The sequence below is a fragment of the Nerophis ophidion genome, linkage group LG07 (assembly GCF_033978795.1).
Source record: "Nerophis ophidion isolate RoL-2023_Sa linkage group LG07, RoL_Noph_v1.0, whole genome shotgun sequence".
Classification (NCBI taxonomy): domain Eukaryota; kingdom Metazoa; phylum Chordata; class Actinopteri; order Syngnathiformes; family Syngnathidae; genus Nerophis; species Nerophis ophidion.
The window spans coordinates 77,206,308-77,219,079 of NC_084617.1; the positions used below are offsets into that span (position 1 = coordinate 77,206,308).

The 12,772-nt window shown below is 42.6% G+C and overlaps 1 protein-coding gene across 2 annotated transcripts in view; it reads left to right on the forward strand.

Moving 5' to 3' along the window:
• The window catches only part of LOC133556837 (alpha-L-iduronidase-like), a 51,356-nt gene that overhangs the window by 1,232 nt on the left and 37,352 nt on the right, over positions 1 to 12,772 (forward strand). For both annotated transcript variants that reach the window (XM_061907147.1, XM_061907146.1), the window contains exons 2-7: positions 2,119 to 2,259; positions 2,338 to 2,420; positions 6,595 to 6,702; positions 6,796 to 6,891; positions 9,101 to 9,303; positions 10,354 to 10,533. In XM_061907147.1, coding sequence (XP_061763131.1) covers positions 2,119 to 2,259; positions 2,338 to 2,420; positions 6,595 to 6,702; positions 6,796 to 6,891; positions 9,101 to 9,303; positions 10,354 to 10,533 — 811 coding nt within the window. The remainder of the gene's footprint in view (positions 1 to 2,118; positions 2,260 to 2,337; positions 2,421 to 6,594; positions 6,703 to 6,795; positions 6,892 to 9,100; positions 9,304 to 10,353; positions 10,534 to 12,772) is intronic.

Sequence of the window (12,772 nt, forward strand, 5' to 3'; positions counted from 1 at the left end):
GACTACAGAACACCTTTCCACTTTGCATCAGTCCATCTTAGATGAACTCGGGCCCAGCCAAGCTGGCGGCGTTTCCGGATGTTGTTGATAAATGAGTTTGGCTTTGCACTGTAGAGTTTTAACTTGCACTTACAGATGTAGTGACCAACTGTAGTTACTGACAGTGGTTCTATGAAGTGTTCCTGAGCCCATGTGGTGATATCCTTTACATACTGATGTCGGTTTTTGATGCAGTACCGCCTGGGGGATCAAAAGTCCGTAATATCATAGCTTACGTGCAGTGATTTCTCCAGATTCTCTGAACTTTTAGATGATTTTACAGACCGTAGATGGTAAAATCCCTCAATTCCTTGCAATAGCTCGTTGAGAAATGTTGTTCTAAAACTGTTCTACAATTTGCTTACAAAGTGGTGACCTTCACCCCATCCTTGTTTGTGAATTACTTAGCATTTCATGGAAGCTGCTTTTATAGCCAATCATGGCACCCACCTGTTCCCAATTAGCTTATGTTATGTTCTGTTGTCTTTGTAGCATATTCAACTGAATATGGTTGAAAAGGATTTGCAAATCATTGTATTCTGTTTATATTTACATCTAACACAGTTATGGAAACGGGGTTTGTAGTTAGAAAGTGCTAATATTGTGACGATGACTTTAGTATAGCACAGTGGTTCTCAAACGTTGTTTCCACCATATTGGCCAACATTACAATAGAGTAGAGTAGTCGGCCTATAAGATTTCATTCAAAACAAGGCAGAGGTTTTATTACACATATTGAACAAACCTCAACAATAATACTCCATTTACAGTACATGTTAGCCTACCAATAGAATGACTAGAATCCCTAGAACTATTTTGAAAATACACCAAGTATTTGGCCACCTGCCTTGACTCACATATGAAGTTAAAGTGCCATCCTATTTCTAACCCACAGGGTTCAATATGACCTTTTGCAGCTATTACAGCTTCAACTCTTCTGGGAAGGCTGTCCACAAGGTTGCCGAGTGTGTTTATAGCAATTTTCCACCATTCTTCCAAAAGGGCATTGGTGAGGTCACACACTGATGTTTGTGGAGAAGGCCTGGCTCTCGGTCTCTGTTCTAATTTATCCAAAGGCGTTCTATCGGGTTCAGGTCAGGACTCTGTGCAGGCCAGTCAAGTTCATCCACACCAGACTCTGTCATCCATGTCTTTTTGGACCTTGCTTTGTGCACTGGTGCACGGTCATGTTGGAAGAGGAAGGGGCCCGCTCCAAACTGTTCCCACAAGGTTGGGAGCATGGAATTGTCCAAAATGTTTTGGTTTCCTGCAGCATTAAAAGTTATTTTCACTGGAACTAAGGGGCCAAGCCCAACGCCTGAAAAACAACCCCACACCATAATTCCTCCTCCACCAAATTTCACACTCGGCACAATGCAGTCCCAATTGTAGCGTTCTCCTGGCAACCTCCAAACCCAGACTGGTCCATCAGATTGCCAGATGGAAAAGTGTGATTCATCAGTCCAGAGAACACGTCTCCACTGCTCTAGAGTCCGGTGGCGATGTCCTTTACACCACTGCATCCCAGGCTTTGCATTGGACTTGGTGATGTATGGCTTAGATGCAGCTGCTCGGCCATGGAAACCCATTCCATGAAGCTCTCTGCGTACTGTACGTGGGCTAATTGGAAGGTCACATGAAGTTTGGAGCTCTGTAGCAACTGACTGTGCAGAAACTCTTTGCACTATGCACTTCAGCATCCGCTGACCCCTTTCTGTCAGTTTACCTGGCCTACCACTTGGTGGCTGAGTTGCTGTTGTTCCCAAACTCTTCACTTTTCTTATAATAAAGCCGACAGTTGACTTTGGAATATTTAGGAGCGAGAAAATTTCACGATTGGATTTGTTGTGGCTTCCTATGACAGTTCCATGCTGGAAATCACTGAGAGTGGCCCATTCTTTCACAAATGTTTGTAGAAACAGTCTCCATGCCTAAGTGCTTGATTTGATACACCGGGTCTAGTGATTAGGACACCTGATTCTCATCATTTGGATGGGTGGCCAAATACTTGTGGTAATAGAGTGTATCAGTTCCTATTCAGGTGCATGTGATTTTAACGCCGGGCATGTGTTGTTGTAGTCCTCCCCTGCCTCACACCCGGGCTCACCAATATGACCTGAGCATTGACCAGCAACAGAACCTGGCCTATGTGGGTTCTGTCCCCCATGGAGGAATCCAGCAGGTCCGAATACACTGGATGTTGGAGCTGGTCTCTGGACAGTAAGTGAGAGTATTCTAAGTTTGGTATTCCCATGCGTCGTTATTGCGAGTCGTCAGGGTCTGCTTTTGTCGTTTCAGAGATATCGGAGGCCAACCCCAGTACGATTTTATAAAACTGGACCAGCTGATTAGTCTCTTATGGATTAATGGACTTCGACCAGGTACTGTAGCCAGTCCCCAGGTTGTAGAAGACATCGTCACATCTGTAATTAATATCTTTATAATGCATTTTTTAAAGAGTCTTTCAAATGATGTTAACATGTACATTGGACACTCAGCGCATGACATACCATGCATCATTTTAGATTTATTACTAAAAAAATATATTTCATTCGTGGAGAAAAAAAAACATGATTTTTCTCTGTGAAAATTTGTCCTTAAATTCGTATTTATGGCTCTTTAAAAGGAGACATTCCTTTCAATTAACTGCACAGTTATTATACTTTTCTTCTTTGTCATCAGATAAACAATCACTGGTAGATAAGATAAGATAAAATGTGGATAAAAATCATTTCAATTTACACAAATATACTCTATTGGTGGGATTTATTGTAAAACATTGACTATCATTGTCAAATGCAGCTGTGATAGGCTCCAGCAACCCCCCGCCACCCCGAACGGGACAAGCGGTAGGAAATGGATGGACGGATGTATTGTTGTTGTGTTTTCATTGTAAACATTCCATACAATGGTGCCAAGTATCTGCATGCCTTGACAGTGAGTTGACTACTAGGGTTGCAAAGGGGTGGAAAGTTTCCGGTAAATTTCCGGAAATGACATTTTTGCCATTTGTTTGCAAGTGAATGGAATGCTAACGTGGTGGATTCTGACTATTTTGGACTGGTAGTAGTCCATCCACCGCGATTGTTCTGCCACACAATACCTCAATGCTAACGAGGGGAAATTTCACTCCGATTGTCATTGGTTTTGACAGTTAGGATTGCTCGTTTGCATCAAAACTGTTGTTTTTCTCACTACGTTAGGGCAAAACTATCCTTGCACACCCTCTTGGTTTTTTGAGTATCAATATTTGGGGTTTTGGCACCAGCCGCTAGACTTGATCTGTCCAATCTAATTCTAAGAGGAGATCTGACCAATCTAAGTCTTGAGCATGAACTGATGAAGCCTACTGAGGTATTTGCAGCAGCCACTAGACTAGATCTGACCAATCTAAGTCTAAGACTAGATCTGACCAATCTAAGTCTAAGACTAGATCTGACCAATCTAAGTCTAAGACTAGATCTGACCAATCTAAGTCTAAGACTTGATCTGACCAATCTAAGTCTAAGACGAGATCTGACCAATCTAAGTCTTGAGCATGAACTGATGAAGCCTACTGAGGTATTTGCAGCATCCACTAGACTAGATCTGACCAATCTAAGTCTAAGACTAGATCTGACCAATCTAAGTCTAAGACTAGATCTGACCAATCTAAGTCTAAGACTAGATCTGACCAATCTAAGTCTAAGACTTGATCTGACCAATCTAAGTCTAAGACGAGATCTGACCAATCTAAGTCTTGAGCATGAACTGATGAAGCCTACTGAGGTATTTGCAGCATCCACTAGACTAGATCTGACCAATCTAAGTCTAAGACTAGATCTGACCAATCTAAGTCTAAGACTAGATCTGACCAATCTAAGTCTAAGACTAGATCTGACCAATCTAAGTCTAAGACTTGATCTGACCAATCTAAGTCTAAGACGAGATATGACCAATCTAAGTCTTGAGCATGAACTGATGAAGCCTACTGAGGTATTTGCAGCATCCACTAGACTAGATCTGACCAATCTAAGTCTAAGACTAGATCTGACCAATCTAAGTCTAAGACTAGATCTGACCAATCTAAGTCTAAGACTAGATCTGACCAATCTAAGTCTAAGACGAGATATGACCAATCTAAGTCTTGAGCATGAACTGATGAAGCCTACTGAGGTATTTGCAGCATCCATAGACTAGATCTGACCAATCTAAGTCTAAGACTAGATCTGACCAATCTAAGTCTAAGACTAGATCTGACCAATCTAAGTCTAAGACTTGATCTGACCAATCTAAGTCTAAGACTTGATCTGACCAATCTAAGTCTAAGACGAGATATGACCAATCTAAGTCTTGAGCATGAACTGATGAAGCCTACTGAGGTATTTGCAGCATCCACTAGACTAGATCTGACCAATCTAAGTCTAAGACTAGATCTGACCAATCTAAGTCCAAGACTAGATCTGACCAATCTAAGTCTAAGACTAGATCTGACTAATCTAAGTCTAAGACTTGATCTGACCAATCTAAGTCTAAGACGAGATATGACCAATCTAAGTCTTGAGCATGAACTGATGAAGCCTACTGAGGTATTTGCAGCATCCACTAGACTAGATCTGACCAATCTAAGTCTAAGACTAGATCTGACCAATCTAAGTCTAAGACTAGATCTGACCAATCTAAGTCTAAGACTAGATCTGACCAATCTAAGTCTAAGACGAGATATGACCAATCTAAGTCTTGAGCATGAACTGATGAAGCCTACTGAGGTATTTGCAGCATCCATAGACTAGATCTGACCAATCTAAGTCTAAGACTAGATCTGACCAATCTAAGTCTAAGACTAGATCTGACCAATCTAAGTCTAAGACTTGATCTGACCAATCTAAGTCTAAGACTTGATCTGACCAATCTAAGTCTAAGACGAGATATGACCAATCTAAGTCTTGAGCATGAACTGATGAAGCCTACTGAGGTATTTGCAGCATCCACTAGACTAGATCTGACCAATCTAAGTCTAAGACTAGATCTGACCAATCTAAGTCCAAGACTAGATCTGACCAATCTAAGTCTAAGACTAGATCTGACTAATCTAAGTCTAAGACTTGATCTGACCAATCTAAGTCTAAGACGAGATATGACCAATCTAAGTCTTGAGCATGAACTGATGAAGCCTGCTGAGGTATTTGCAGCATCCATAGACTAGATCTGACCAATCTAAGTCTAAGACTTGATCTGACCAATCTAAGTCTAAGACGAGATATGACCAATCTAAGTCTTGAGCATGAACTGATGAAGCCTGCTGAGGTATTTGCAGCATCCATAGACTAGATCTGACCAATCTAAGTCTAAGACTAGATCTGACCAATCTATGAGCATGATCTGACCAATCTAAGTCTATGAGCATGATCTGACCAATCTAAGTCTAAGACGAGATCTGACCAATCTAAGTCTATGAGCATGATCTGATGAATTCTACTTGGATGAGAGGCGAAACATCTTCTAAGACAAAGCAAACAGTCCAGTTGGGATCCATTGAATGCCCTGAGAATGCTATTGACTGTACGGAGTTGGAACGACAAGCTGCACAGACCTATTAAAATGTGTTTTTCAGCAAGCCTTTGTCAAATCTTGAAAAACAGGCGCCAAATCTGTATGTGGCAGTCCAAATGTACTTATGGTGAGGCCACTACAAATAAACGAATGAATGGGAAACACTGCTATTTCTTATACAGCATCCATGCACAATGTGACGTAGCGCTAGCTTTTGACACTCAACTTTGTAAAATCCACCTCAAAACGTGAAAGTTGAATTCCAAGACCCCCAACAAATAGCTAGGCTCTACAGTGCTGTGTCATTTCTTTGTTGACATGATACACTCATGACGTGCTGCATGTATCTTGGTCAATATAAAGTGTGACTCACTTGATGTACAGTTGTCTGTTTAGTCCAGCTGGACGGGGACGTGTTTCCCCGGTTTATTTGGGTAAGCACTCCATTTATGTTAAAACAGCTTGTCTCCAAATTCTACATTTTGCAGCTTCATGTCACGCCGAGGTCACTCTCTTGACTTCCGTCTGCTCCAACGTCTCACCCTTTTCTTAATCCTCGCTTCTGTAAGCAGCAGTTCATCCTTTGTTCATTCAGCTTTAAAAATCTAAGGTTGAGAATTCTCATTTGTCTTGTCTGTTACCAAGTCTACCGTGATTAGAACACACACACACCTTTGTTTCTGGAAGTAGGAACACACATTTGTTGCCAGAAGTCAGAAGTGTGTTGCTGTGGGGGGACAGCGTGGCTCGGTTGGTAGAGCAACCGTACCAGCAACCTGAGGGTTCTTGGTTTGATCCCCGGCTTCCGCCATCCTAGTCATGTCCGTTGTGTCCCACCCTTGCTCCTGATGGGTGGTGGTTAGGGTCTTGAATGTGTGAATGTGGAAATAGTGTCAAAGCGCTTTGAGTACCTTGAAGGTAGAAAAACGTCATACAAGTATAACCCTTTGTTACCTGACTGTGACTGATGTTAAAAGTTGATTAACATGAACACACTTATTCCAACTCCATCTCACCTTTTAGGTTTCGAACTGATGGGCAGCGTGTCAAACTATTTCAGCGACTTTGAAGACAAAGTTCAAGTGTACAAGTGGAAGAATCTGGTTTATCTCATCGCCAAGAGGTACATAGGTGAGTGAGTGTGTGTAGTTATTGTTTACAGCATCCAAGCAGAGGATGGCCAGTTGCTTGGTGGAGATGTTGTCTGTTGACTGTGACTTCCAGACAGATATGGTCTGGGGAGTGTGTCTCAGTGGAACTTTGAAACATGGAACGAGCCCAACAACCACGACTTTGATAATGTCAGCATGTCTATTCAAGGTTAGTACATTTTTATTATATCATGTGGTCAGGGCTTCTGAAGGGTCCACCTATCCTACTCTAAACCCAAATGCTGGCTACATACACACACACTTGCTTTGTTTACGTGCTCTAAAATGGATTGTTGCAAGGATTTGGATGAAACCAGCCTTTTTAAACACGTGTAAAAACTTTTAATTAGGTTTTTGACTTTTTAAAATGGGATTAACTGCTGAGGGGTGCGTGATAGATTCCTGGGAAAAATGGAGAGACCCATGTGCCTCTCAGTTCTTTCCACCGAGGACGTGGAAGGCGTCTACCTATTTGGAGCTGTGATCGCGGGGCACCTGCCGATTGGGCTGGGCATTGCTCTGGTGTATCGTCAAATTCTGGGAACACAGACTGGAGCGATTTCTGATTTGAATAGCAAAATGGATCTTATCTTGGAGAAGTTTGCTGAGAAGGAATAATTAAATTGAATTTGAGAGATCCAATGTGGACTCAGAGCAGGCAAGTCATTGTTTGTACTGCTGGAAGAAAAACAACACCTTAATCTACGATTTGACTCCCTCGAATGGCCTTGATGCAATCAGGAACAGGCTGTTCTGAAGAACTCCCCCGAGGACTCCAAAGATGGACGCTTTTGACCTTCCTTTTTTTTCAACAACACCTGGTGTCGAACTTTGAGATCGGCCCCAGTCCACAAAAACATTTCAACATCTCACCCAAGTTAATTGGGCATACATGCACACACACACCCCTCACCAAATAAACGCCTTCACCACTGCAAGGCCCTAAACACCACCCATCAGGAGCAAGCGTGAAGTGTCTTGCTCAAGGACACAATGGATATGACGAGATAAGTAAACCTAACCTCGCCACGCCGTCCCCAATATCCAAAACCTAATGAGATAAACCCCCGAAAAAATGTTTAAAGGTTGTTGTTTTTGCAAAAAAGTGTCAACAAATTTAATGTGAAGTGGACATAATATAATTAAAATAATGATATAACTTGTCAATATTCACTTATGTGATTGGCTCCAGCACCCCCTGAGACCCCGAAATGTACAATTGGTAGAAATGGATGGATGGATGATAATAAATCTGTCAAGTTTTCCCTTACTTCAGAGTGTATAGTAGAGATCATCTGATGTACATAGGATTATCATCCATCCATTTTCTACCGCTTGTCTCTTTCGGGGTCGCAGGGGGTGCTGGAGCCTATCTCGGCTACATTCGGGCAGAAGGCGGGGTACACCCTGGACAAGTTGCCACCTCCTCGCAGGGCCAACACCGATAGACAGACAACATTCACACACAAGGGACCATTTAGTGTTGCCAATCAACCTATCCCCAGGTGCATGTCTTTGGAGGTGGGAGGGGCCTATCCCCAGGTGCATGTCTCTGGGGGTGGGAGGGGCCTATCCCCAGGTGCATGTCTTTGGAGATGGGAGGGGCCTATCCCCAGGTGCATGTCTCTGGAGGTGGGAGGGGCCTATCCCCAGGTGCATGTCTTTGGAGGTGGGAGGGGCCCATCCCCAGGTGCATTTCTCTGGAGGTGGGAGGGGCCTATCCCCAGGTGCATTTCTCTGGAGGTGGGAGGGGCTTATCCCCACGTGCATGTCTCTGGAGGTGGGAGGGGCCTATCCCCAGGTGCATTTCTCTGGAGGTGGGAGGGGCCTATCCCCAGGTGCATGTCTTTGGAGGTGGGAGGGGCCTATCCCCAGGTGCATTTCTCTGGAGGTGGGAGGGGCCTATCCCCAGGTGCATGTCTTTGGAGGTGGGAGGGGCCTATCCCCAGATGCATGTCTTTGGAGGTGGGAGGAAGCTGGAGTACACGGAGGGAACCCACGCAGTCACGTGGAGAACATGCAAACTCCACACAGAAAGACCCCGGGGATGCAACCCTGGACCTTTGTAGTCATCCAAATCATAATAATACATCATTATTATATTGATTACATTATCATTGGTGCATGGCGTGGGGATTAGGTCTACCCCGCTCTTTAATAACCTACTGGCACTTCTGTTTCCAACTTTGAATGAGGGTCTTTGAACATAACTTTCTCCTATGTTGCCACAATTATATTTTTACATTTCTTCTATCACCTCATCCTTGTGTGTGAATGATTAAAGGTGAGATTTGATCATGCTATGATGTAGTCTAGGTTCAAAGCTAGGTTTGCTGCTCTCCAACTAGATATTAAAACTCAACCACCACTCTCCTCAGGTTTCCTCAATTACTACGATGCCTGTTCGGAAGGTCTGCGGGCTGCCAGCCACCTGTTGAGGCTCGGAGGACCAGGAGACTCCTGTCACTCGGCCCCACACTCAGCATACTGTTGGGCCATGCTTCAGCACTGCTACAATGGCACAAACTACTTTACTGGAGCAACCGGGGTCCGGATTGACTACATAGCCCTGCATAAGAAGGTGTGTTCTACTCTATTGGTGCATACAGTATCTGTGAAATACATTGTTAGAGGGGACCTATGATGATTCTAATAGGATTCTTAACCCGGATTTCCACAATTGCGGAACAACACCTGCACGGCGGCAGACTCTTACCGTTTTATTCAAGTCAATGTTTCCATTTCCACCGCCTTCCGCAATTCACCAACACACCTTTGACAGTCAGCATTCAAGCGCTAAATGGGCGGCATAGCTCGGTTGGTAGAGCGGCCGTGCCAGCAACTTGAGGGTTGCAGGTTCGATTCCCGCTTCCATCATCTTAGTCACTGCCGTTGTGTCCTTGGGCAAGACACTTTACCCACCTGCTCCCAGTGCCACCCACACTGCTTTAAATGTAACTTAGATATTGGGTTTCACTATGTAAAAGCGCTTTGAGTCACTAGAGAAAAGCGCTATATAAATATAATTCACTTCACAAATGTACACAGAGCTTCTATATTTGTCGGACGCCGCAACACATCTGTTAGCAAAAATTTGCTTGTGTTGGACAGGATACAAATACAAAATAAATTATCCAGTTTACTTTCAAAATAAGATACTCTGTGGTCAAGGGGGATCGTTTTTTACACTTTGAAACGTCCTAATGTGTGGAGATGGACATGAAGTCAACTTGTCAAGGGTTTTCGGACATAATTTTACCTTGTTGACACTTGTTGCTGATTCTGAAGATCCAAAATGAAAGAATAATATACAGGCATATCCCAGGCAGTGATACGGGGGGTGGCTGTGTCAAATAACAGCTGATATGGGGACTGGAAAAGAAGGAGAGCAGTTGTTGTGACACGCTGGCCAGGGATGATGTTGCTATTGTATTATTGCTTGCTACAGAAAAAGGCCGTTGCCATTCAGGTCCTGTTTATTAATAGTAGGTCCGAGTTTCTGCTCCTTTGGAAAGACAAAATAAACTGTTTGTGGTTCGCTTTATTGACAACATAATCAGTGCTTCCGTCATGCATGAAATAAAGCACTATGACAGTGATGTTGCTATGACAACAGTCTTCATTTTGCCAGGGAGGAGGCCACTCCTTGCCCATCCTTCAACAGGAAATGCAGACAGTGGAGGAGATCCATCAGCGTTTCCCTCGGTTCCACAGCTTGCCCGTGTACAACGATGAGGCCGATCCCCTGGTGGGCTGGTCCAGGCCTGAGGAGTGGAGAGCAGACGTGACCTACGCTGCCATGGCGGTCAAGGTGAGGTGCAAAGCTGGGACAAGATAAAAATACTAAAAAAATTGATTGATTGAAACTTTTATCAGTAGATTGCACAGTACAGTACATGATCCGTACGATTGACCACTAAATGGTAACATGGTACAAATATATACTATCAGCATAATACAGTCATCACACAAGTTCATCATCACAGTATATACATTGAATTATTTACATTATTTACAATCCGGGGGGTGGGCTGAGGAGGGTTCGGTTGATATCAGCACTTCAGTCATCAACAATTGCATCATCAAATAATTGGACATTGAAACAGTGTAGGTGTGACTTAGTAGGATATGTACAGCCAGCAGAGAACATAGTGACTTCAGATTGCAAAAGAACAAGTTGTTGCCTGGAGGTGTTGTTTTAGTGCGCTTTTGAAGGAGGATATAGATGCACTTACTTTTACACCTGTTGGGAGTGCATTCCACATTGATGTGGCATAGAAAGAGAATGAGTTAAGACCTTTGTTAGATCGGAATCTGGGTTTAACGTGGTTTGTGGAGCTCCCCCTGGTGTTGTTGTCATGGCAGTCATTTACGTTCTGGCACTAGTTTGATACGTACTTCGGTATCAGGGAGGTGTAGTGCATTTTATAGACTAGGCTCAGTGCAAGTTGTTTGACTCTGTCCTCCACCCTGAACCAGTCCACTTTGGAGAAGTGGGTTGGAGTGAGGTGTGATCTGGGGTGGGGGTCTAAAAGTAACCGGATTAGCTTGTTTTGGGATGTTTGGAGTCTAGATTTGAGGGTATTGGAGGTGCCGGGGTACCAGGAGGTGCAAGCGTAGTGGAAAACCGGTTGAATGAGAGTTCCCGCTAGAATCTTCAAGGTGCTTTCGTTGACCAGAGAGAAGATTCTGTAGAGGAATCTCGTTCTTTGGTGTACCTTTTTGATTGCCAAGATAAAAAGATAAGATAAAAATACAAAAAAAATGACTTTGTAAGAATTACACCAAATCTGGAAGACAAAGCACCCCACCCATTGCTGTTTGAGGCCGGTAATGTTATCATAGACAGAAATCCTAGTTCATTATTCTTCACTGCCGGGACATGTAAACACATGCAAATATCACACATCTACTGATTGTGCTGATATGGATACAATTGGTTAAATTCCCAGGTAAAATGAAGAAAGTGGTTCAAATTTATAGGACTGGAGACAAACTACAATTCACTAAACTTAAGACCATTGATACATTGGGAATAAAAAGTAAGTGGCAATGTCCAAGAAGTGGACCTACTGTAGGGACACCATCTTTCATTTCCATTGACGAGGCAACAGAACTGGCTCAAGGAGGACTGTTGTCGCGGCAATGTCACAACAATGATTGACCCCTACTATGTCTTATTTATATCCAATAAGTATTTGTATATGTCCTACTTTCTATTTTGTCTACTCATTTGGGTAAAACAAGTGTACATGTGACGAGTTTTGGGGTGTTATTTTATATCTAGAGAACTCTAATAATTTTAAAACCTCATTTAGAAAGTCATAAACAGATTGATTAATGTTCTAACTATGAAAATACTCCATTTATTAATACTGTAAGAATTCTTACCTCGAGGAAATGAAGTCCACAAGGTCATGTCTGGAACCAATAAACCACGATGAATATGTAAGTGCATGTTCATGTGTTCATGCAAGGCTAATAATCAATGATTGACTTCTCCATCACAGGTGAACTAAAAAATAGATTTTCCTCTCTCAGGTTCAATGTCTGAGAGCTTGAACAAATATTCCTCAGAAACATTCCAACACCTTGTTGACCACAGGTGTCAAACTCAAGGCCCGGGACCACATCGAGCTCTCCACATGTCTGTTGCAGACAGTCTAAGCCAGGGGTCACCAACCTTTTTGAAACCAAGAGCTACTTATTGGGTACTGATTAATGCGAAGGGCTACCAGTTTGATACACACTTAAATAAATTGCCAGAAATAGCCAATTTGCTCAATTTACATTTAACTCTATGTAATAATTCATGATATTTGTCTTTGTGGAAACACTGATCATCTTAAATATTTCTCACAATAAATATATATATATATAAAAACGGATAAATATCAATATGCAACGCTTTATTTTTATATTTTCTCTAAGTGCACATTTTTCAAATTAAACATTTTCAAATGATCAATTCTAATACAGTCTTGTGAAATCACAATATCCCATTTTAACTAGCACAACACTAACAATTTTTAACAAATCATGAATTACTT